The sequence below is a fragment of the Monodon monoceros genome, unplaced genomic scaffold (genome assembly GCF_005190385.1).
Source record: "Monodon monoceros isolate NGI ecotype Baffin Bay Population unplaced genomic scaffold, NGI_Narwhal_1 Super_Scaffold_22, whole genome shotgun sequence".
In the NCBI taxonomy this organism is placed as follows: domain Eukaryota; kingdom Metazoa; phylum Chordata; class Mammalia; order Artiodactyla; family Monodontidae; genus Monodon; species Monodon monoceros.
Genome location: NW_021703779.1, coordinates 73,350,044 through 73,377,303, shown reverse-complemented (window position 1 = coordinate 73,377,303; position 27,260 = coordinate 73,350,044). Strand labels below are relative to the sequence as shown.

The following is a 27,260-nucleotide window of genomic DNA, read 5'->3' as shown; positions in this document are numbered from 1 at the left end:
GGAAGTGGCACTGCACAGGAAAAACTGTGGGTTCCTTGGTGAACCAGAATTTGGGTGACCTCCAGGATATTAGTGGAAATGAACCAAGGAGAAGGTGGAGACAGATTAGATAAACTGTAGGGCAGGGCTATGGTTTTGGCTTATCATTAGGCTATTTTGTTCACTTGCTTTCATTTTTCATTATCCTATAATGACTATTTGGAGGTAGAGGGAGACCTGGATTTTCTTTGGGCCCAAGTAGATACATGCCCTTCATATTTTCATTCACCACTGAAAACGGGAGAAACTCTTTTGAAATAATAGATATTCTGAAAATATTTTCCAGCTGTATTCACCACATTTTTCCTGCTTCCCAATACAACCCTTCCCCCTGGAAGCAGGTTTACTAAGCACACACAGCCAGAAAAAGGCAATGTCGTGTGCGATTCAATAAGAACAATTGGAGACAATTGTTTCAACAGGTGAAATGGAATAAGATGCATGTTCATATTTGTTTAGAAATAATCAAACCAGAGGAAGCTTTGCAAACATGTTCTTAGTTCCTATATTTTGATTTGTGCTCTGACTCTACTTCAATAATTACAGTTGGCAATTTGAAAATAAACACTCAGTTCAATTGACAAAGTCAAAATGTTTTTATTTTGCTGAAGTTTAGCAAGTACAGTTTTAACAAAGAAGGTGTACTTTAACTTAATATATGGTAGAACAGAGAAACCATACATATGTTTCTAGTCTCTAACACACTACCGCATTTTTTCCCTTTAAAGACAAAAAGCTAAGCTGAAGTGAGCATAGAAAAGCATCAAATATGGTCAAGTTACTTTAGTCATTAGGATTTAGCTCATATTCTTAAACTGGTCAATCAATTGCAAAAACAGGGTTTACGTCATTGCTTTTAAAATGTACACACGTTCTTTCTTTAAAAAAATGTAATATAGATTGAATAACTGCTTCGGTAAACAAAGCTTTGCTGATAAACACAATTGAATTAACTCCATGTTGAATAGTTTCAGAGATAAACTGGAATCACAAGCATCTTCATTTATGTAAAGCCAGCGAAGACCTTTCAGGACGAATAAAACTGTTGTGCCATTGCTAAATAGTAATAGTTACCTCCTTTAAAAAAAAGAAAACAAGTTAGTTTTTCCGAGGAATAATTCTAATACGTACTTTAAAATACTAAACATCTATCTTCACGAACTTAAATGATCTGATGTTACAGGCTTGATTTAATATTGGTAAAATTAAAAATTTCTTAACACTTCTATATGTTAATGTGTCAGTTTTCAAAGATCCTTCAAGTTGCATGCTACAGCTTCTTTTTTTCTTTCCACTGCACTGAAGACATCAAAGACTGAGAAGACTCTTCATAAGCTATGATGACTATTGTTATCTACATTACTTTTCCTTTTGTACAGAATGTTATGTTTGAGATCCATATGGTTTACCAAAACAAGGAAAAAGGAATGTCTGGTTATGATCTAAGGTGATGACAGCTTTGATGAAACATTTCGTTTCCTCTCCCCAGGTTAACTGTCCATGTATACTGCATGAAGGGAGACAAGTTCTGAATATCATTTTAAACACAGTGTTTAGTGAAACGGGTATCTATTTAAATATGGGTAATCAAAAGAATCCATACCATTCTAGAGTTAGAAAATATTTGATGGTGTGGGTAAAAGTTATAGTTGGAAACAATTTCCAAAAACAATTCCACCTCTTTTTGTCCAACTTTCCTCTTTTCCATAGCCATGGCTTATAGCCCCAGTCTCTATCCAGCTACCTCATAAAAATTGGCTTTTGGTGACAAAAGCGGAACAAGGAAAGAAAGTGTCGATGATCAGTACAAATCCATCACCCAGGCTTAAAAAAAACATAGACTTAAAGTCTATGTTTGTATCATCTTCACATATAAAGGAAAATACATTATCATTGTTGGACTGATATACCTCATCTAAAATATTAATTCAGTCTAGTCAAAGCTTAGCACTGTCAGGAGGAAGACATACCCCTTTAATGTATAAAATCTTTAAAATAGTTTTTTTTCTGTGTCAGAGGTATTGCGAGTCAATGGAGTTTTCTGGATAATACCTCAGAACCAAAAATAAAGATGTGGTAAGGTAATAGAAGAATAAAAGTATGTGGTTCTATGTTAGACCACCTGGAGGTTCAGACTTCATTAGAGGGCAACCAGGCATTTTGCCTAAGAGCCCATGGAATTCACCTGAACTTTTCCAGGGAAGAAGAAAACAAAGCTTGAATTTGGGGAAACTGTGTAGTAGTCTGTCACCCCAGAGAATTGCTCAGACTCCTTTGCGGTGTCTGATATTTTTATTCTGGTAAAATTCACCAGATAGTTGCTTGTTTTCCAGTCTACCTCGTCCTCTGTATACACAGCCTAAATGTCAAAAGAAAGCTCTTCAACATCAAATAGCAGACACTCATTTTACCAGAATTGAAATTTATACAATATAGTTAAAACTTAAATCATGCAATACAAATTGAGAACATTACAAATTTGAAAACAATGGTAAAAGTAACATCCTGTAAAAAAAAAATGTACATAAACACAGTAACAAATGACAAAAAGCAATCACCATCTTCCTTTAGAAAAATGCAGTTTCTGAAAAATCGCCCTCCTTTATTATATTTAATTTTTGTCTTTGTTAAAAAAGACAAACATTTGCCCACACCCTTCATTAAATGTGCCAGTTTATAAGGCCTATCAGGAAGTGTTTCCACAGCAGTTCAAAAATCCAAAGAAAAACTAGGCCAGCAGAAGACAGTATTAATATGAATCAATTTTTCTACTTAGAATACAATAAGTTGAGATTTCAAAGTAGTTAAACTTTTTTCTCCAAATTTAGAGGATAGTAGCAAAATAGATTCTTGTGTAGCATGCTATACAACGTTGACACAGATTCTGTTACTCTTTTACATATGCCAATACTGTGATCATATGGAAGGAGCCAATATTGACCTGCTAACTGACACTGATCCTTGGAGCAATCTCAAAGTTTGCCACATTTCAATTTCAAAATGCATTTCGCCTATAATATGAGTGATTTATCATTTAGTAGTAGCTGTCAAAGTAAACTCCTAGATAAAACAAAAACATCTGGAACCATAAACAGAGCAGAGCAGTAGTTGAATTTTAATCCAAACCTGGCATGCTCACTTCATTAGGAACAGGAAACAGCTAATTAGTAATTGAATGTTTCATGTTTTTAAAAGGTTTTGTACTTGAGCTCCAAACAGAGATGATCTAATATGCATTCTGGATGTAAACAAGATTAAAGATCAGGAAGAGCAATGAACAAAGCCTCTCCAGAGGAATGTTAGGGAGCTTGGGAACTTACAAGGAGTGACACACACTGACATTTCAGGAGAGCTGGCAGTTTATTGCTTTAAGATATATCAGATAAGTAAAAGGGGGATTCAATACACACAAATGTGACCATTTTAAAAATAAAATAGAAGGCCCATACAGTCCCTCACTTAGCACAGCACTGCCTGACATGGGCATACCCCATGGCACAGGAGTCTGGTGTGTCCTCCTGCATACAGGAGATGAGCCTCTGCTGATAAGTTATCTTTAAAGGGTCACACCTGGTTGTTACAAACTCAAGTAAGTGTGAGACTTGCCTTTTGTGGTATATATCTGAAGCTTAAGAAAAAAAAAAAGCTAAAATCAGGCATCACAAAGAAGGCAGGTATGTAGAAAAAGGCCAGAAGAAAATGAACGAGGATTCCTTATAGTTCAACCAAAGTCAATTAACATATCTATTTTTAAAAAGATATTTATTTTTCAGTAACTTAATTAATTTGAAAATGCTGTTCAATTTCCCCTATAGCTCAATATATCCTGTTTGACTATCAAATAATGAGACGTTTCTGGATGTTATTTTTTAAGTCACACCTCTTTGTTATTCAATTCAGGTATTTGATATTAATAAAGTTCTAAAAAATTTTATTTGCCTCGGTCCTTCTCCACAACTGATTTCTAATTTGGCACTATTTCACTGAATTAGGTTAAAGCAACATACCTACTCTACACAGATAGATCTTCTACAGTATGTAGAGAGAACCAGAAGCCGTAGAAAAAATTCCTTCAGAGCATGGAATGACTGGAATGTCACACTGATATGAATTAATGTGATATTTTAAAATGTGTAGGGAAGCTGGGCATTCCAGTAGAAACTGCATGTACTGCCACAGGGAACTGATTATTGGAGAATGGATAAAAACTCAGTTGGACTTTTGCATAGGATGAGTGATACTTCTGTCATATCAAAATTTAGTTCGAGGGCAGATGTAAAAATAACACAATGGATTAGGTTTTGCTTGGTGTAAAGAGGGCACTTTAGGAGGGGAGTTACTTTTTTTGATCACTAGACTACCATTTAGCACATTGGAATACTGCTCTATTAGATTCCTAGGAGGCATGAAAATAATGATGACAAGTATTTGCCACCAGCTTTTGGCCAGGTCTCCATTAAGTAAACAGTTAAAAATATTTGAGGCCATTTCCTGGGCAATTCAAGCCAAATGACCCATTGGGTTCTAACGACTGGAACATCTTAGGCATGTGGCCATGTCTAAACCAGAGGGTGAGCAGTGGAAAATATCCATGATGTGACTGACCCACCATATCTGCCTTTCTCCATTCTTAGGTGTATAGATTTTTCAGTCTGTTTGCTTGTTGATAGCTTAATGAAGAGGAAACAGTATTGGAGATGGAAGGAGAGCAGAAAAAAATAAAAGAGGTATTTTTAGTTGCTTAGGTATGTGTTTTTATCATTGCCTTCTTTACAGTAAGGAATATGCTAGTAGAAAGGTGCTAAATGACTTGCTCCACCATCAACAAATCAAAGGAAGAACTAAGTGTGGTAAAATCTACAAACTAGAGCTCTCCATATTTCCTTAGAGAACTGTACAGGCAACGTGTTTCTTTCAGAAAGGTGATCTCCAAAGCAATGCTAACAAATATGGATCATTTGCACAAATGAATTACCTCCTCACGTTAATGCCTGTTAAATCTCGGGTCAGCCAAATATAAAGCTATTTCATAGTAATCACAGCTTAAAGTGGGTGTGTCTGCATTTTAATTTCTGTCACAGCATTTAGAAATAGAATTTTCTATGTCTTAAAAATTCTTCCACCTACTTACCCCACTAGGATGCTCTCTGGTTTAATGTGATAATGTTTATGAAGCACTATGAACTCCATGGAAGAAAGGGGTTATAGAAGTGTAAAGTATCAAGTTCAATCATCATTATGATTATCCCCTAAACACTTGTGAAGCCCATTCTCTAACACATTTTTCCTGTACATGCCAGGTTCTAATTATCAGTACTGAACAAATAGTAATAGATGGTTCCATATTTTAAGAATCTGAGTATGAATTTTAAAGAATTACAGCACTAGATAAGCAGGTAACTGCTACAGCACCCTATTCGTGCCTATGATCAGTTGGAGTTCCGGCATCAGTGTTCAGGCTGCACAGAAAAAACAATAAAACCGGTCAAAATTTCATTCCAACAAAGAAAATCCAAAATCTACTCAATGAACTTCACTAAAAACCACAAATTGGCTTTATAGTATTTTGCTGTGCTATATATGTTCAATATTTGAATAAATCTGTGTGTAATAAATGTATTATTTTATTACACATATCCCTTAATCATATATTTATTGATGTGGGCCTCGTTCTATTAAAAACAAAATTATACAAAGGTAAGCAAAACTGTAGATTTACAGTAATTTGAAGCTTAAGCAAATCTGGGTGTGATATTAACAATATAAATATGGTGTAAATGATATTTCCTAACTAAAATATGCTTATGAGCCTCTTGTGCATGTTCTACTGCTTTACAACCTGCAGTGAAATGCATGACTAGCTTAATAAGCAAGCCATTTAAAAAGGTTTTTTTTTCCCCTTCACAGTCTAAAACATGAGTAAAGATCCACACCGTTTTCTCTGAATCAAAATCTTTGTTAATGATTGCAATTTCCTCTCAGGGTGAGATTTCCTTCCCTGACAGGATGGTTATTTAAAAGTAACTTCTCACTATTTTTTGAAAACTACCAAGAAACATGTCTATAACATTTTTGAAGGCTTAAATTTAAGTTTATAAAAAATTACATTTTCTACCCAGAGCTCATATTTTCTTCCAAGTGTTGCGTCACCACTAATTCACTTATATAAACAAAGGGATTTCCTTAAAAACTACTAGGCTTCATCACAGGCATACTTTGAGCTATCAAACCTTTATTTTGGTGGGTAGCTAACTTATTCTTGAACAGATGCCAATATTTTATAAATGATTTCTCCTGCTAAGTATTAAGTTTTATGCTTTCTGTTTTCTTGAAGTTGCCTAATTAGTGATATGTTTCTAATTTTCAAATGGGCATTATGTTATATGGCACTAAATAAGATCACATTTAAAAGATCATGTTTTCCTGACCTGAGTAAGAGAAAGAAAAAAAAAAAACATGCTGGTTAATGCTCCACTTTAGTCTTAGGTTCAATCCAAATTAAATATGCAATTATTTATATGAAGTTTACTTCAATTGTCAAACATGTTCAGAATGGGACATTCTCAAATCAAATAAGCAACAGTACTGAGGTTAGTTGGGGGTCCAGTTAGATATTAGTACAGTAATATAAATACAGTGCTTCTAATCTGTGAGTAGGAAAATTAGAACTTTGCAAGATAGGGGCAGATAAATAAAAGTATAGCATTTGATTCCTCTTTCTCTAGAGAAAAGCATTGTTTTAGAGTCATTTTTCAGAAAGGTCTAGTGCTTATTTTTATAATGTAGCACTTATTCAAAAAAATGGAGGTTTAGTGAAAATAATAACCACTTAGCCTTATTAGCCTTAAAAAATTTCGCACTTATACTTTAATCAAAACAAAGACCACTAGAGAATGGACTTGAGGATATGGGGAGGGGGAAAGGTAAGCTGTGACAAAGCGAGGGAGTGGCAAGGACATATATACACTACCAAACGTAAAATAAATAGCTAGTGGGAAGCAGCCCGATAGCACAGGGAGGTCAGCTCAGTGCTTTGTGACCACCTAGAGGCGTGGGATAGGGAGGGTGGGAGGGAGGGAGATGCAAGAGGGAAGAGAAATGGGAACATATGTATATGTATAACTAATTCACTTTGTCATAAAGCAGAAACTAACACACCATTGTAAGCAATTATACTCCAATAAAGATGTAAAAAAAATTAAAATAAAAATAAAAAAGAATAATAATAAAAAAACAAAGACCAGTACAAGTCGATTTTCTTTGTAAATGGTGTAATAATGGAGTATCAACCTCTCTCATTTGCATTTAACTCACTTAGTTTTTGTGAATTAATTCTTTAATATACGCTTTTCTCTTTTATTTACTCTCTAGTTCTTGTAAGAAACACCCTAGAAAGGGATATGGCTATCTTCCTATTCTCATATGAGGATAAAATATAAAAATATATTTACCACAACTGTACACAGAAGAACATATGTTTTAGAGATGGTTTTATATATCAATTATATGTCAATTATTTCACCCTTAATAAAATCTACATATACAAACACAAATGTTAACTTCATATGTATTTTATAGGGCATAGTAATAATAATATACTGTATTTATACTTGTCAAAGAGTATGGATCTAACTTATTGATGAGGAGGATTAGGCAAATATTACTATTTTACTAAAATTAAGGGAGAGAGAAATTGAATGACTTCTCAGTGTTAGTTAACTGAGTTAGCCAGTTAGTAACTGAGAAACCTTGACTACTAGACTTCTTCCCACCACTTCATTGTGCTTCCTATAGACCAGTTATAAAACAGCAACAAAAGTGCATGTGTTCAATACACAGACCTGCAAATTTTGAGCTACACTAAGAGCTCTAGAAATATGTGAACTCTACTTTCCAGCTGGGAGGAGAAAGAAAGGGAAAGGAGAATAAATAAAAACTAGTATTCATGGAATGCTATGTTAGGAGCCATACTAAGTCATTCTAAGCACTTATGTCATATGTAGAATGTCATATTCTTTCACTACTTCTTGTTGTAGATGATGTCATGGTAAAAAGAAGTAAGCTACTTACGTGCTATGTCATTGCTGTAAAAAAATCTAGGGTCGTTATCACCTACCTTCCGTAAGTACAGTTACAAGATGGATTTGTAAGGTCAAATTTACTTGAGATTTGTACAGGATGCATATTGGAAGTATTTTAATGTAATAATTATTTTTTATTTTTATTATTGAGCTGTAACACAAGTCTTTCATTGGCTGTATGTAATGCAAATATTTATTCCCAGTCTTTGACTTGTCTTTTGATTTTCTTGACATCTTTGGATGAACAGATTTTAAAATCTTTTATGAAACCCAATTAACAATTTTTCATGGTTAGTGCTTTTTATGTCCTTTCTAAAAAGACTTTGCCTAACCAAAGTTTGCAAAGATACTCTTCTAAGTTTTCTTCTAGAAGCTTTATAGTTTTAGCTTTTGTTTGTTTTCTTGCTTTTTAGGCTGGTTTTAGCTTTTTATTTATTTATTTTTTGGCTGCACCACTCGGCTTGCGGGATCTTAGTTACCTGACCAGGGATCGAACCCGCACCCCCTACAGTGGAAGCACAGAGTCTTAACCACTGGACCACGAGTAAAATTCTTAATGTAATATTTAAAAGTAGAACTATGTTCTTCTTTTTATAACTTTACTCCTTTTGTATGCTGAAATGTTAGAAAAACACTGTAATTTCTCAATTCAAAGTAATCATAAAATGGAATCAAAATATGGAGAAAAATGAAAATGAGAGTAATGGAAAAACATTAAATGTTAATTTAAACAACGTTAAAAATGACCACATCCAACATTTCCCATAGAAGGTTGAAATGCAGTCACCAAGAGATTGTAAGATTTGAGTTGCAGGTTTTGCCTCACTCATTTTATTTTTAAATTTTTTTAATATCTGTATTGGAGTATAATTGCTTTACAATGGTGTGTTAGTTTCTGCTTTATAACAAGGTGAATCAGTTATACATATGCATATATCCCCATTTCTCTTCCCTCTTGCATCTCCCTCCCTCCCAGCCTCCATGTCCCACCCCTCTAGGTGGTCACAAAGGACGGAGCTGATCTCCCTGGCCTCACTCATTTTAAATAGTTACTCACCAATGCTAAGATCAACATGACATTCATTTGTATTGTTTTAAAGAAAATAAGAACACTTAAATTATGGGAGAATAGGGAAATAGAGAAGAAATGTTTATAAAAAAACGATGCTTTCTTAAAAGCTAATAGAGGAATTGGTGAAAGCGTTATCCAAATAACCATTTGTATAACTGAGGTAAAGTAGATTCCAACTTAAGTATGTGGATTACTACTGGTGTTAATCTTTAAACATTAAACAAGTAAATCATAAACTTTGTGATTAACAGATTAAGGAATGTCAAGGAGGTCTGTAAAAAATTCTAAACAATGTTTTTCTTTAAATTCACTTTAATTTCCAAAATTGAATGTTACATGGCCATCAAAAATGAGAAAAAAGTTCCTGAGAGCAACAAATAAAACTTTCTGCTAATGGCCCACAGAAAAGAATCCTAGCCTAAAATTAGATAACTGAAAATCTGTTAAGGCCTCATTCCGATAGGGTGATGTGAGTTTAGCCACAAATAGAAAAGATTTTTTCTACTCCTACTTCAGCTTCTCTACATAGTTTTAAATAGAAAAGAGAGATTGCATTTGTGTAATTTTTGTAAGTATTACCCCAATCTATGCAAAGTTTTAAGGCAGAAGTGATTATTAAATTATAGTTGGCTTTAGTCTATTTTGGTTAATTAACTACAAACTGGAGAAGCCTTTCCCCACCCCAGCCCTGCTGCATTGTTTTGCATGGGAGAATATTAAAGTCTAGTTAAATATCCTAGCTAGCTTACTAACTATGAGAGATTTTTACAGATTTGGATTGATAGTAATATTACCAATATGGATTGATAGTGAAAACAACGGGTAAGGGAGTTAAGATTCCTGTGTTTTAGAACCCATTACCAATAGCAAGCCAATTAACTTCTCTTGGGTTATTTTCCTACTTATAAAATAGGGGTTAATTATACCTTTCTTAAATATCACACAGGAATAAGCCTGCTAGAGGATGTGTGGATTAAGAATGGGACAGGGCTTCCCTGGTGGCGCAGTGGTTGAGTCCGCCTGCCGATGCAGGGGACACGGGTTCGTGCCCCGGTCTGGGAAGATCCTACACGCTGCAGAGCAGCTAGGCCCGTGGGCCATGGCAGCTGAACCTGCGCATCCGGAGCCTGTGCTCTGCAATGGGAGAGGCCACAACAGTGAGAGGCCCGTGAATCGCCAAAAAAAAAAAAAAAAAAAAAAAAGAATGGCACAAAGACAAGTTCCTCTTTATGATGGAATATGTTACCAATGAGAGAGCTAGCAGTAAGCCTGGACTTGCAACATTTTATGCAATGGAATAAGAAAACCTAGCCAAATCTAAAAAGAAAAAATCAGTCTTCAAAGTGAAGGGAGACTGGGAGGAACTGGGAAGGAAGACATTTTGAATGGATTTATTATTTTGGTTTCTGGATCCAGCCAGGCCTGAATCTATCCTCTGAAGTGTCAGTTAAGTCACCCAATAAATTACCTTTTAAAATTAAGCCCCCCAAAAAAGAAAAATAATGGAAAAATCTCACCAGGTTATACAAATATTAGGTATTGTCTTTCTTTTTTCACTATTCCAATTTTAGAATATCAATTCCTCATTCCAAGAGTGATAAGCATCTTGGCATAGAACCATCTCACATCAACATGTCAGTAATATAATAATTCTATTTTTAAGTGATGTGACAACAGTGGCCTATGATTACAGCCTTCTATGAAAATGCTGTCTGTTTTCTTAATTAAAACAGAGATGTGAAAGTGAAAAATAAAACTAAACTTTTAATTCAAGAAAGGCTTTCCTTTTGCATGTTCCTTAGGTGTATCTGGGTTGGTAAGTGGGATAGGGTGACTCTTCAGCTTAAAAAATTGTATTGCATACGTAAAGAGGATGGGGCATAAAGTGACTAAACAGTTATACAAGTTGAGTTAAACAACTCTTCCTATACTATAGTCAGAAAGACCTGTTAATTAATGAATTACCCCTGTAGACTCTAAAATGCTTAGTAGCAGAACAACCTATTGTTATTTTGTCTTGCAAGTCTCACTATCTTGCTGTCCCTACAACTACAATTTCATCTATTATGTGAGTGAGATATAGCTAGACTTGTAAGTCTTAGATCTGTAGATGAGATTTTATGTTATCATCATAATTAGCATGACAGCCTTTTAGTCACTGAAAATATTCTTTTAACAATGCAGTGGTAAGTGGTGCAAGCCACTCCATGAAAACCAGGCCCTAAAGTATCAAGTAATGTTTGTCACATCCTCCTAAGAAAGAAATAGAAGCATAATGTGTGCTATAATCTGACAGGTATTTCACAGCAAAGAGGTATGACATGGGCTGGGAGGTACAATCAGTTAAAATAAAGATCCTGTGGAGCATGAAGAAAATGAGAGACAAATACTTCCTGGAATAGAAAGGAAAAAGAATGAGGCCATCTAATGAATCTTACAGGAAAAAAAAAATGTTGCTGCTTTAGAGACAGATGCTAGGATTTTTTCTGTGGGGTGTGTGCTACAGCCTTTTCACACTCTATGATGGCAGTTGCAGTAAAGTTTCTTTGGGTGGTAAAAGTCTCCCTCTCTCAAAGGACATATTTATGAGGAAAGAGGACCCACTTCCCACAATCCTTATAATTGCTGGCATGCTATGCATTTCTACTTTATAAGAGAACATTTCTACTTAACACTGGGAATATTATAGTGCCTATGTATATCTTTCAACACAAGACAAGACATTAAAGGGGAGGGAAATTAATGGTTATGAGGGTAGGGCAGGAAATAATCTATAGAACCCCTAGAGAAAGATGTAAACCACACTCTGGTGGAAGTTAGGAGAAAAGTCTGTAGAGAAATTCTATCTGTTCTCCTTTTAGTTTTTCTTGTCATATCACATACATGGCAAGAAATCATATGTTGATTTCTCTTTTCCAGTCCCCTTACTTGCCCCTAACATCACTTTCCTTGCTATTTTATCAAATCCTGCAATGACAATCTTAGCCCAAGGGTAATTGTTTTCAATAAATATTGGTATGGCATCTTAAGCTCTTTGGAAAAATGTAGTTTTAGTTACCAAGTGAGCAACAAAGAGAGACGATAATGAGGTGTCAAAGGTCAAGGAAGGATAAACACTGTTCAAATTGATTTTGAGAAAAATGGATAAGAATATACATATTCATATATATTTCATAGTATAAATATATTTAAAATTCTATACTATAAATATATGTATATTAAATTACATTGTAAAATATGTGTTCTTATTAACATAGAGATGTTAAAATTGTGTCTGTTGCTTTTAGAGTCAAATAACACTTTAGTCACTTTGCTTTAATTTTTCAGTGGCATCTTCACCAAATGCTGCATAGATGAGATCATGGATTTTACATATCAGAACGGTAAGTTTATACTCTTTGAATAAGCTCCCACATTTTTTTCTGAACAAAAATGATTCAGAGGGAACAAATGGTTTAATACGTTTATTTTTTACATCAAATTTTGCTTAACTTTGACATGTAGGTTGGATTTCTTATCTACTTTTGGTGTGTTAGTATCAAAAAGAAGGGAAAATTATTCAAGATTCCACCATATATCTGAAAAAATATCAGATGAAAAATATTTTCCAGTGTTAAACCATTTTGTGTAATTGTCAAGCATGTAGGCAAAAAAACAAATATAAAAATTATTCAAAGATATTGACATTCTTCTTGCAAAAGCAGCTCCTAGTGTTTCTGTATTGTTTTGTTTTCTTCCCAAACAAATGCAGTGGCAGAAATGGGAGTAATGCGTCATTGTGTGCCCTTGTACTTTATGATGTTATTTCCTCTGAACTTTTTAAAAAATTATTTTATTTTGTTACTAGAAAGTCAGTTCATGAAGGCTGTTATCTGTTTTCTAAAATATAGAAGTTTCATATTCTGGATTTGTTTTATCTACTATTATTATTAAGATGATGACATCAATTTTCAAAAACTAAAGAAACATGCACTGTATCAGTAGCCCCTAACAATGAAATATAGTCATACAAAAGTTAACTAAGGTATAAACATGCAAAAGGAGAAGTCTCCCTGTGATCATAAAATGATGTTATTTTCTGTTCAGCAGTTCATGCTACTGCTGTTCATGCTAATTAATTAAAGGAGCTGTTGCTGTAATGTGCAAACAGGGAATCTGAGAAACTGAGAGCGCTTTTAGGTCTCCAAGTGAAGTTAAGTCAATCCGGGCATGGGCAATCAAAGGTAATGAAATCACTTGTCAGTGCTAAGCTTGCAAAAACTGTGAAGTTTGACTAGGGAGTAAAAGGATTATAATTAGATTTCCAATAGGATAATAACTAAATGGCAGAATGCAGTAAAGAGAAAATATTACTTTGTTAGCTAATGGTACTGCTGTTCGGTTTTAGTTTTTATCAGCTCACTTGTTGTTGTGCTAATTTAATTTGCTTTTATCAGCAAAAATGCACTACACAAATGGTACTTGAATGTCATTTGCAAAAATCATTGATCTGAAGGTGCACTTAATGACACCCGGTATGTTTATTTTATGTGAAACGGAGATTGATTGATAAGATGGTTGATGTTCTGTCTTGTGGGCCCCTAACTGAGTTATGGGAATCTGTGTGGGAGGATATTAGTGTATACCCTTCACTGCCAGCAATAGTGGACACCGCTATCAGAGTGGGTGTGTATTCATTTTTTAATCACCTTAAAATATACAGGAGGAGTTGCTGTCATAGACTGCTAAAATATAAGGGATACAGAAACCCTTTTATCAGAAAGTGATCTGTGCATGATACCTTGTCTGTCAAACATTCAAAGCATAAAAGACATAAAATAACTAACCTGAAGAGATTTAGAATACATATAAGAATCCTAGTACATGGGCAGTTTGTGGAAATTATCATAAAACTATATATAAGTTTTTTTTTTTAGTTATTTTACTATTTATTTACTTATTTGGCCACACCACGTGGCATGTGGGATCTTTGTTCCCTGACCAGGGATCAAACCTGCACCCGTTGCATTGGAAACATGAAGTCTTAACCACTGGACCTCCAGCGAAGGCTCCTATATATGACTTTATTACTTCTAATGATGGCCAAGCAACATTCTTCCAAGTCCTCTTAAGGAAATGTCACAAAACGACTAACTGAATTTCAGAGAAAAAGCACTAAGGGAATAATAGATTTCTATCCAGCAGAGCTATTGACAATAGGAAAAGACTTCACTGATGCTGGAATTGTTTGTTGTGATGAAGATGAGTTGTGGAAATGGCATTGGATTGGCATGCATGAATTGAACCTCACAAACAATGCTGGGAAATAATCTTCCAAGTTAAAAAATGGGTAATTGAGGGAAGTGAAAAAGATGAAAACAGTATCAAAATATGTCACAAAAGAAAGGAACGATAACACACAAGAGCAAAATTATTAGGCAGAATGGAAAAACAATGGTTAAGCTTGCATTTTGTTTTCCAAGCATAATACATTTTCTTTAGTTCATAGGTACATATAAAAGTAATCTTTCAATTCTGAACATCTTAAACAAAAAAGTAATATTATTAAGATTTTTTTGGTAATTATTTGAATTGATTGATTTGATGAATTATATTTAACTCTGATAATATTTTCTGGCACCTATTCCCCTGGAATAGAATAAATTGGTTTTGCTCATAAAATAATTTCTTTTAGATATTAAATTGTGACTCTACTCTCATATTAATAAAAGGCATTTACTCTAGTTTTTCATAAATTGATGATAGGAACTTTATCATTTACCATGCTTAAATGCTGTTCTAAGAGATGTGGGAATGTGTACTTTTTCATTTTTACCACTTTTATCAAGAATACTATTTAACATAACCTAAAAGGCAGACATTTAGTAAGAATTATTAACCCACCATACTTTACCATATATTGAAAATATTAACCACAAATGCTAGACAATTTCATTTGTAATTTGAAAAAATATATATAAAAGTTAATCCCCTTGCTTTAAAATATGTTCCATCTCAATCCTTTTAAAAGTAAAGCTAATTCTCTCCTGTTTACCCAGTAAAAACTAGGAGAGCTTATTAAAAGCATGCTCGCTGAAAACAAATATTAAATGTGTCCTCTCCTAATCACAAATTAATATGCAAAAGCCATTCTTTGGAGACTCCATTAAAATAAAAAACTGAGCCAAATAGTGAATCTAGCTTTTCTTTATATCGCCTAACTGACTTTCCATGGATAAGTTATCTGTTGTTTGTTGCATGGAAATGAAGCAACAACTTTAGGACAGTTCAAAAATTTATATTTATCTCAGAGTTAGAAAGTTAGTAGAAAGATGTTACTACTGTGAACTAAAATAATTATATATATATATATATATATATATATACATTAAACAAACAGCAATAAATTGGGAGTATAGGATTAAAGGATAATGAAGGATAATTAAAGGAAAATAAAGATACAACCCAGTGATGGTTTACCTCTTACAGTTACAAAGCTGACCTTACATCCCACAAAGAAAGGTTCAATGAAGCTCAATGCTCCTTAAAGACTGGGTCTATATGTGTGTGTCACAGATTCAGAAGGGATCAAATGCTTCAGACTTGTTCAACCCTACCTTGGATCTATGGTGGCAACCACAACTAGTGGGGCTTTATTTATATGTTTCACTGTGGTGTGCTGATTGGATAAACACTGAGTCCCATCCAAATTAGCTTTGCTCACACAAACAGAGCCTTTAAGTTGAGGGAAGAAAGCAGGTAAGCAAAAGAGGGATAAGAAACAGCAAAAGCTTTATTGAGTGAGCTAAACATGCATGCTTTCACAAAAGTTAATGCATTAGTTAGTTCTATCCAGCTGCAGCAGAATCAGGCATTACCAGAAGATCCATGATCTCTAACACTCCTGGTTTTGCAAAGATCAATGGCAAAACTACCTGAGTCAGGATTTCTAAATTTTCTGAAGTTGCCATACAAAATGGTGACCCACAGATGAACCCACATGGATCTTTTGGTCACATCCAGTTCTGTTGCCTTCATAGATATCCGTCATTACACCGTGGAAAGGCACAGATTAGTTAAACATCCAGCAGGCAACCTTTCTGTGGTTGTCTTCTTTTTTGAAAGTTAGGAAATCGTTTTCTCATGGAGATGCCTTTTTTTTTTATTAGAGTGAGACATGAATGTGAAAATAAATGTAATCTGCATACAGAGGGCTAGAAAACTGCATTAGAAAGACACTGAAAAACTCCAGTGGTCAATTTTTATTTTTAGCTGTCTTTGCGCTCCAATGAGACTATATTGATTTTTTCCCCCTATTTTCTTACTACTAAATACTTTTAAAAATATTATAAAGGATTTAAACAGTTGTGAGAATCCTGTAAATTATGTATTACAAGTCCTGCTCTTATTTTCATATTTAGTTGGTTTCAAAAAGTATCTAAAATTAGCATCAGGACTTAAATATTGATAAAAATGTTGCCTAGAATACTTTGCAAATATTGATAGGTTACGATTATTCTACCTGTGTCATTTACAAACAGTAAAGTAGTAAGATTTAAAAAGCATATTATTTTATATTTCTGAAAGGTAAATTATATTCACATTTTGCATTTTTAGAGTATGCCTAACATATAAATGTACATCCTTTTAATGGATAAACATACAAGAAATTTGCTCACATTGTGTATGTAAAATTATTAGTCTCTAAATACATAGTCTCAATAAACACTGCAAACTTTTTCCTCTATCATGAAGTAAGAAAGTTAAACTTATTTATTTATTTTCCTTATATGAAAAGTATCAACATAGGAGCTTATCCCCTTCCCACCCCCAGGGGTCACATATTAAGCAATTACAGAAAGAAGTACACTGTTTACTGTACCTTGCATAGAAGTACTATCATGAGGAGTTCCACTGTTTTCTGTTTCAATATCTGGAATCCCAGTATCTGAAAGAAGTGACATTCAATATTAAGGTACATTTCTATTTTTCCTGATTCCATTTAAAGTGAAAACTCTGTTCACCACTGCTTTGGTCCTATAGATAACATGAGACTTTGCGTGGCATTTTATTTTTGTTTTTTGTATGTCTATATGTTTTTAATGGTAGGAGGGAGAATTATAAACCATAGCTGAATTTTACAATTGGGCATATATTTCCAGGTATATAGTAAATACTTCTTTATTCATTTTACACTCTAAAGATAAAACTCAGGAAAATAATCTGTCCATAAAACCCCCTCAGACTATCAGGTAACATGCCCTGACTGTGGAATTAAAAAAAAAAAATTAATATAATTGCATAAGTAGAAGTGCCCCATCCTTATGGTATATTTTCCATTTGTAAAATGTGATAGATGATGAGATTATCTCTATGGTAAATGCACATGAACACCAAAACACAGGCTATTATTTGTGGTCTTTATTTAGTACTGGTCCTAGGGGCCAAGAGATACATGAATTGTTTCAAAAAAAGTTGAGAAAAAGAAACAGAGAGTTGGGTTTTTTATTTTCAATTTTAAATATGAAATGTGTTATCTAAAAGTTATTCATATACATGAAGCATAGCTTAATATGGCCATTTCTATATATATACATTTGCTCAGACACCCTTGGGTAATGTGATAACAGACGCCCATATATCATCCATCAAGGATTGATGTGAGAAAGAAATGATTTGACTACAAGTTACCCATCATGCTGTAGAAACAGCTGCTTTTCCTTTATAACATTGAACACTGGAGCTAGAATGGAATTCACATATGGGTGGATTTCAAAAACGTAAAAAGAGAAATGACAAACCTCCTCAGAACTACATGTTCAGAGCCTCAAATAATTAGAGTGCATAGAATGTTGGCCCCATTGCTGGCTCCCACTGTCTAAGATGTTCCTCAGTATGAGATATTGATGTATTATTATTTATCGTCTCTCTTCTGCGTCTCAATGAGGCATGGCTGTCATGAGCTAATAATCTACCTCTGTATTTCTATCGATTGTGAGGACAATGATCCAAGACAGTCACAGTAAAAAGGGAGCTGAACTTTTGGAAAGGTAAAAATACGATTGAACATTGTACAGTATTCTCTATTCATTCTTAGTATGGGACACTTGAAGCAACCCCCTTTTAGTTCATGTATGTGTCATGTTAGCTATGGAGTATGTGTATTCACGTGTATAATATTCTTAGGCTCATCCCTGTTATGCACACATATCAGTTAGATATACCAGCTGTTAACGTGTTCTGAAAGAAAAATTTGAATAGCCTATGAAATGAAATTACGTTGTGAGGTTTCATAATTTAAAATGGAATCAGAAAAGTTTGGAATTAAGAGATTTCATGACAGAAGCACCTCTTCTCACAGGAGCTCCAGGAATTTACTTAGAACATTCATTTTCAACCAGGCACTCTTTAATCCCTCATCACTGATGCAATCTGCATTAAAGGAACCAGAATTCTAAAGCTCATTAAAATAAAGTACACCAAACATCAGCATATTTTAACACGAATGGACCTAAAACACTTACATTTTAGGTGCAGGGAAGTTATCAATATTACTTCTTCTGCAAAAAGCAGCAGGATTTCCTGTTTCTAGACTATTTATATCTCCCGGAATAGGGCTTATTTTGACAGATTTAATTAATGAACTAAAGCACTTGGCCTCAAATCGATTTTTTAATTACTGTATTCCTGGACAAAGCTTCTCCCTCCCTCACTCCTTCCCTCTTTCCTTTCCCTCTCCCCCTCTCCCTCCCTGGCTCTCTCCCCCTCTCCCTCCCTGGCTCTCTCCCTCTCTCTGCTTTGTGTACCTTGAGTGTGAAGGTGCAGTACAGACATTACCTTTCAACATCCTCAATCCACTGTCACTAATAGTGGCTTGCTTAAGTGCTTGCTCCACTTGCTCCCTTCGCTTTGATTCAAATTCTAAGGCTTCTTGTAGTTTTCTCTTTGCTTTTTTCTCCTTCTTTAGGCGCTTTTGCATGGTAGCTAAAATATGGAAAGGGAAATAGTTTGCAAAGGCTTAGTCATTGAAATCAGTTTGCCGGTTTTGATGAATTATAAACCATAGATACAGATTCAGAGAGATATATAAATGTATGAGTCAACATAAGATTAGCTTCTTTTGATTCCGATTATCATTCAACTCAACCAAAGAGTATTCAATCATGCAACCAACTTATTTTTGCTTTCACATCTCCAGTAAGTATGCTCTATAATACACATGTATTTGTATGGTGGTGGTAGTAGTGGTGGAAGACTGTTTTCTACTTTGACTACAGGAATTTAGTGATAGCATGAAATATTTTATAAATTGATTAAGAAAAATATTCTTATTATTCATCAGGTTATTCCTATACATATTTCAAAACACAGAATATCTAAAGATATTTATTGAGTTTCAAAATATGGTATGTCTTTAAACACTCCCGAACATTCTATGAGGTCACCATCACTCTGATACCAAAACAAGACAAAGATGTCACAAAAAAGAAACAGGCCAATATCACTGATAAACATAGATGTAAAAGTCCTCAACAAAATACTAGCAAACAGGATCCAACAGCACATTAAAAGGATCATACACCATGATCAAGTGGGGTTTATTCCAGGAATGCAAGGATTCTTCAATAAACGCAAATCAATCAACGTGATACTAACGAATTGAAGAATAAAAACCATATGATAATCTCAATAGTTGCAGAAAAAATGTTTGACAAAATTCAGCACCCATTTACGATAAAAACTCTCCAGAAAGTGGGCATAGAGGGAAGCTACCTCAACATAATAAAAGCAATATATGACAAACCCACAGCCAACTTCCTTCTCATTGGTGAAAAACTGAAAACACTTCCTCTAAGATCAGGAACAACACAAGGGTGCTCACTCCACCACTATTATTCAACATAGTTTTTGAAGTTTTAGCCACCGCAATCAGAGAAGGAAAAGAAATAAAAGGAATCCAAACGTGGAAAGAAGAAGTAAAACTGTCACTGCTTGCAGATGGCATGATACTATGCATAGAAAATCCTGAAGATGCTACCAGAAAACTACTAGAGCAAATCAATGAATTTAGTAAAGTAGCAGGATACAAAGTTAATGCACAGAAATCTCTTGCATTCCTATACACTAACAATGAAAAATCAGAAATAGAAATTAAGGAAACATTCCCATTTACCATTGCAATACAAAGAATAGAATACATAGGAATAAACCTACCTAAGGAGTCAAAAGACCTGTATGCAGAAAACTGTACAACACTGGTGAAAGAAATCAAAGACAATACAAATAGATGAAGAGATATACCATGCTCTTGGATTGGAAGAATCAACACTGTGAAAATGGCTATGGTACTGAAACCAATCTACAGATTCAATGCAATCCATATCAAATTACCAATGGCATTTTCACAGAACTAGAACAAAAAAATCTCACAATTTGTATGGAAACACAAAAGACCCTGAAGAGCCAATGGAACTGGAGGAATCAGGCTCCCTGACTTCAGACTATATGACAAGGCTACAGTAATCAAAACAGTATGGTACTGACACAAAAACAGAAATATAGATCAATGGAAAAGGATAGAAAGCCCAGAGGTAAACCCACAGACATATGATCACCTTATCTTTGAAAAAAGAGGCAAGAATATACAATGGAGGAATGACAGCCTCTTCAATAACTGGTGCTGAGAAAACTGGACAGCTACATGTAAAAGAATGAAATTAAAACACTTCTTAACACCATACACAAAAATAAACTCAAAATGGATTAAAGACCTAAATGTAAGGCCAAACACTATCAAACTCTTTGAGGAAAATGCAGGCAGAACACTCTATGACATAAATCACAGCAAGATCCTTTCTGACCCACCTCCTAGAGTAAGAGACAAAAATAAACAAATGGGACCTCATGAAACTTAAAAGCTTTTGCACAGCAAAGGAAAACATAAATAAGATGAAAAGACAACTCAGAATGGGAGAAAATATTTGCAAATGAAGCAACTGACAATGGATTAATCTCCAAAATAAACAAGCAGCTCATGCAGCTCAATATTGAGAAAACAAACAACCCAATCAAAAATGGGTGGAAGGCCTAAACAGACATTTCTCCAAAGAAGACATATGGATTGCCAACAAACACATGACAAGATGCTCAACATCACTAATCATTAGAGAAATACAAATCAAAACCACAATGAGGTATCCTCTCACACGAGTCAGAATGGCCATCATCAAAAAATCTAAAAACAATAAATGCTGGAGAGGGTGTGGAGAATAGGGAGCACTTCTGCAATGTTGGTGGGAATGTAAATTGATACAGTCACTATGGAGAACAGTATGGAGGTTTCTTAAAAAACTAAAAATAGAACTACCATGTGACCCAGCAATCCCACTCCTGGGCATATACCCTGAGAAAACCATAATTCAAAAGGACACATGTACCACAATGTTCATCACAGCACTATTTACAATAGCCAGGAAATGGCAGCAACCTAAATGTCCATCGACAGATGACTGGATAAAGAAAAGTGACACATGTATACAGTGGAATATTACTCTGCCATAAAAAGGAACGAAATTGAGCTATTTGTAATGAGGTGGATAGACCTAGAGTCTGTCATACAGAGTGAGGTAAGTCAGAAAGAGAAAAACAAATACAGTATGCTAACGCATATATATGGAATCTAAATAAACAGTACTGATGAACCTAGTGGCAGGGCAGGAATAAAGCCACAGATGTAGGCAACATACTTGAGGACACACGGGGAGAAGTGGAAGCTGGGATGAAGTAAGAGAGTAGCACTGACATATATACACTACCAAATGTAAAATGGATGGGTAGTGGGAAGCTGCTGTATAGAACAAGGAGATCAGCTTACTGGTTTGTGATGACTTATAGGGGTGGGGTAGGGAGGGTGGGAGGGAGTCTCAAGAGAAAGGGGATATGGGGATATATGTATACATATAGCTGATTCACTTTGTTGTACAGCAGAAACTAACACAACATTGTAAAGCATTTATCCGCCAATAAAGATGAAAATAAAAAAGATGTATGGAAGAAAAAGAAAAAACATGGTATGTCTTTTAAAGCTTACAGTGTCAAGGGTCTCTTTATTTGAGATGTTACCAGTTTTTAGGGCAAATATCTATCTCTTTAAATATATGCACATATCATCAGACTCTGTCTCTCTCCATATATTTATATTTGAATCTATCTCTACATTTTAAAGAGAATAACTTTCAGCAATGATTATGTTAAGCAATCTGTAAAGGCACAACAACATTTCTTTCATAAACAGAAAAGGTAATGAAGAGGTAAAAACAATTATAACTCAACTCTCAAGGCCTTATGTCTTAACTAGAAACTTTAACTGCCCTAATGTATGATTGTTACTATTCTCTGAAACCTTGAAATCTGTGATAATTTCTCAAACAGAATTGCTGGGCTCCAGCAATACAGTGGTTCATTGCAGGGTTCTAAGCAGACCGACCTTCACATTCTTCCTAAATTAGTTGTAAAAATTTAAGATATTGATATTAGGACAATAGAAAAATATTCAAGGAACATTAAACAAAATTATAAATTATATGACATTTAAAAAATCTTAAAATTATTCAAATACAATTAAAATATTTTGATTGCACTAAAGTGAATATGATGCTAATTTGAGTTTCAGTTGTATTTATCTCACAGTTCAATGTCTTTTCATATAAATGACCTTCAGCAACTTGAAGACAGTTATTTACTCATCTATATTTATGTTCATTTAAGACAAAAATTCAGAGGACTAAGGTAATCACAAGATGGAAATCTTGGAATAAAGACACCGAGAATATATGGTTTCTGTTATTTTTGCTAAAAGACTATTAAATAAGGTTAAGCATAAAAAACTTTTACTATAATAGTTGTACTAATTATCATGATTCAAATAAAGCATTTAGTAAATTATTTAAATCAAAAACATAGATTTATTCAAATTAATGTATAGCAATGTCCTTGATAAGACAAAATTTTGCTTCTAGTAAAATTATTTATTGAAAAACATTCCATATGTTGATTCCCTTGAAATTTATGATTCCATATATTATAAACAATGCCACAGAATATTACATTAAAAATTATATAAAATAAACTATAATTTATTTAGGACGTACCATGTACTGAACATTTTTTCTAGGACTATATCTCATTTAAAACTTACAACAACTCAGCAAGGAAGATATTGTTATCTCCATTTTATAGATGAGGGAATTGAGTCCTTGAGAGGTCAAGAAATTTATTCAAGATCCCAGAACTAGTAATTCTCATAGATTGAGGGCCAAAGATTTTATAGGTAGTTGTTTCAAAGCCTGGGGACCATATAGTTGGTCAAGAACCAAGACAGATGAGCTCCAAGCTCTCCTGTAGCTCTATCATTCTTTGTTTCTAAGTGTTTAAACTGCAAAGAACATTATAACATATGTTTAATTCAAGTAACACATTCTGGCTAGGAACAAAAAGGTAGTTAGAAGGAATATATAAGTGTGAAACAATGTTTTTGTTAAAAAAAGATACTCATAGGGATTCTTACTATATACTTAGTTTTATATATATATATATAGTTTACTATATACATATATATAGTTTTACATATGTTCTTTATATATGTATATATGTTGCTACTATTTTTTCTATAAACTTGGGGAGACATTACTTTTTAACTGCAATATCAGTTTTCTCCATTTTTCTTTTCAATCATATGACTTTAGATAAAGAGTTCACCCTTTGTCCTAAAAAGTAGGTTTACTGGGTATGAGATATTTAGGCAGCTAGAAAGGAATTTAAGTGATCATGCAGTCAACTATTGTAATAGATGATGATGCTGAGATTCATAGAGATGAAGCAGATAGTTTCTCTAAATCAATGAGGATAACAGAGTAGTTTCTTTTCATTATGCTAGTCATAAGATGTAAAATGTTAAAAACAGTGCTTAGCACATGGCAGACAATTGATAAGCATTAGCTAGTGATGGTAATAGTAGTAGTAGTAGTAGTAGTGATGGTAGTAGTAGTAGTGACAGTAATGACAGTAGTAGTAATGATGATAGAATATTACTAGTGGTATTATTATTATATCATAATAATTGCTAAATTTATTAAATATAAATGCTTCATAGTAAATCTGATAATAGATACAGTATTACATCTACAATGTCTAAGACTTTTTAAAAGACAATAGTTATGATATCAATTATAAAGACAGACCTGAAGACTCTATAAGAAGTTAGTAAATAGAAATCGGTATGAGTAGATCCCTAAAAGTTAGAAGCCAATTTTACTATATGTAGTAGATTTTCCTAAGTCAATTTGTGAATGTTATTATATTTAACGTATTTGGTACTTTCGTATAAATAATTTCCCTACTAAAGAAATGTGCTTTTATGACTCCTAATCATAATAATATATATTGCATCCCAAATATCAGAAATAAACTAATTTCTCAAAACTTTAAAAAGACAATTTAGCTTCTGTTTAGTAGTATTTAATGACTTTGGCAAGATAAGAAGAGGTTTAATTCTTTTTAAATGTAATGACTGAATTTCCATTTTGAACTGAACTAGTAATTCTTAGGTCTTAAGGAAAATATACAGTAAAATTTCAATTTCTTGATGCAAATTTCAGAATATAATATGCTGTATTAGAATAGTATATAGTTAGTGGATTTCACTTGACTAGAGTAATTCTTCCTAGTTTAGGGAGGCATTATCTAGGTTGTGAATTTTCTCTCCCTTTTTGCCTCTCATTCCCACTCTTTAACTCTTTTAATTGACTTTTGCTTTGTGATCATTCTACAGAAGAATAAGCAAAGAAGAGAAAGAAGCTGAAAAGCACAATAGTCACTTTTGCTGCTGTTTTGTATTTTATGGTAAATATAAGGAAGAGGTGAAAATTTTTGGTTAAAGTTATGAATTTTCTCTGGTTTTGATACAAGCTAGTCTCATTATCCACATCTATAGATTATCAAATGCCTATCCATTGTTAGAAAGTTATTTCTATTTCTGAACAATATTTTCCATTCTCTCACTTTTGTCTCCATCCATACTTATGCTACCCTATTCAGCCCTCATCACCACGGCCTAGATGAGGGCAATCCACTTTTACATAGTTTCCTTGTTTGTAGTCTTACTCCAAGTCCCATCTAATCTATTCCCAGCACTGGAGTGGTCTATCTGATTGAAAGCAGACCAGATCACTCCACTGCTTATCTTTTAATAATTCCCATAACCTACAGGACAAAGTCTAAGCTAATCTTTTACAAGATTAAAAATGGCCTTTATGGGTGGACCTTCAAGATGGCGGAAGAGTAAGATGTGGAGATCACCTTTCTCCCAAAAAATACATAAGAAATACATGTACATGTGGAACAATTCCTACAGAACATCTACTGAATGCTGGCAGAAGACATCAGACTTCCCAAAAGGCAAGAAACACCCCACGTACCTGGGTAGGGCAAAAGAAAAAAGAAAAAACAGAGACAAAAGAATAAAGATGGGACCTGCACCACTGGGAGGGACCTGTGAAGGAGGAAAAGGTTCCACACACTAGGAAGCCCCTTTACTGGTGGAGAATAGGCGTGGCGGGGGGAAACTTCGGAGCCACAGAGGAGAGCACAGCAACAGGGGTGCGGGGGGCAGAGCGGAGAGATTCCCGCACAGAGGATCAGTGCTGACTGGCACTCACCAGCCCAAGAGGTTTGTCTGCTTACACGCCAGGGTGGGCGGGGGCTGGGAGCTGAGGCTCGGGCTTCTGTCAGAGTGCAGGGAGATGACTAGGGTTGGTGGCGTGAACACAGCCTGGAGGGGTTTAGTGCACCACGGCTAGCCGGGAGGGAGTCTGGGGAAAAGTCTGGAACTGTCTAAGAGGGAAGAGACCTTTGTTTCCGGGTGCGTGAGGAGAGGGGATTCAGAGCACTGCTTAAACAAGCTCCAGAGATGGGCCCAAGTCGCGGCTATCAGCATGGACAACAGATATGGGCATGAAACACTAAGGCTGCTGCTGCAACCACCAAGAAACCTGTGTACAAGCACAGGTCACCCTCCATACCACACCTCCCAGGAGGCTGTGCATCCTGCCACTGCCAGGGTCCTGTGATCCAGGGACAACTTCCCCAGGAGAACACATGGTGTGCCTCAGGCTGTTGCAATATCACACTGGCCTCTGCCACTGTAGGCTCGCCCCACATTCCGTACCCCTCCCTCGCCCTGGCCTGAGTGAACCAGAGCTCCCTAATCAGCTGTTCCTTTAAAATCATCCTTATGGAACAAAAAACAGATGCCCTTAAGTGACAGACACACAGAGGCGGGGCCAAATCCAAACCTGAACCCCAGGAGATGTGTGAACAAAGAAGAAAAGGGAAATCTCTCCCAGCAGCCTCAGGAGAACCGGATTAAATCTCCACAATCAACTTGATGTACCCTGCATCAGTGGAATACCTGAATAGAGAATAAATCATCCCAAAATTTATGCAGTGGACTTTGGGAGCAATGATATATATATTGTTTTCCTTTTTCACTTTTTGTGAGTGTGTATGTGCATGCTTCTTTGTGTGATTTTGTCTGTATAACTTTGCTTTTACCATTTGTCCTAGAGATCTGTATGTCCTTTTTTTTGTTTGTTTTCTTTTGTTTATAGTATAGTTTTTAGTGCTTTTTATCATTGGTGGATTTGCTTTTTGGTTTGGCTGCTACTTTCTTTCTTATTTTTTTCTCTTTTTAATTTTTTTTATGTTACTTTTTTCTTTCCTTCTTTCTTTTTTCTTAACTTTTCTTCTGAGCCATGTGGCTGACAGGGTCTTGGTGCTCTGGGCACAAAGGGACAGCCAAGATCAGGACATTGGTCCACCAGAGACCTCCTACCTCCACATAATATCAAACAGCAAAAGCTCTCCCAGAGATCTACATCTCAATGCTAAGACCCAGATCCACTCAATGACCAGCAAGCTACAGTGCTGGACACCCTATGCCAAACAACTAGCAAGACAGGAACACAACCCCACCTATTAGCAGAGAGGCTGCCTAAAATCATAATAAGGACAGAGACACCCCAAAACACACC

General features: G+C 34.8%; 1 protein-coding gene across 2 annotated transcripts in view; it reads right to left on the bottom strand.

The window, feature by feature from the left end:
• Nucleotides 1–620: 620 nt before the first annotated feature.
• The window catches only part of DACH2 (dachshund family transcription factor 2), a 632,729-nt gene continuing 606,089 nt past the window's right edge, over nucleotides 621–27,260 (bottom strand). Inside the window, exons 9-12 of one of the 2 annotated variants that reach the window (XM_029240659.1) lie at nucleotides 19,009–19,155; nucleotides 17,054–17,119; nucleotides 5,452–5,498; nucleotides 621–1,116 (exon numbers count right to left, since the gene is read on the bottom strand). In XM_029240659.1, the coding sequence (XP_029096492.1) occupies nucleotides 5,494–5,498; nucleotides 17,054–17,119; nucleotides 19,009–19,155 (218 nt within the window). In that variant the 3' untranslated portion in view covers nucleotides 621–1,116; nucleotides 5,452–5,493. The remainder of the gene's footprint in view (nucleotides 1,117–5,451; nucleotides 5,499–17,053; nucleotides 17,120–19,008; nucleotides 19,156–27,260) is intronic. The other variant, XM_029240658.1, reaches the window with a different exon arrangement.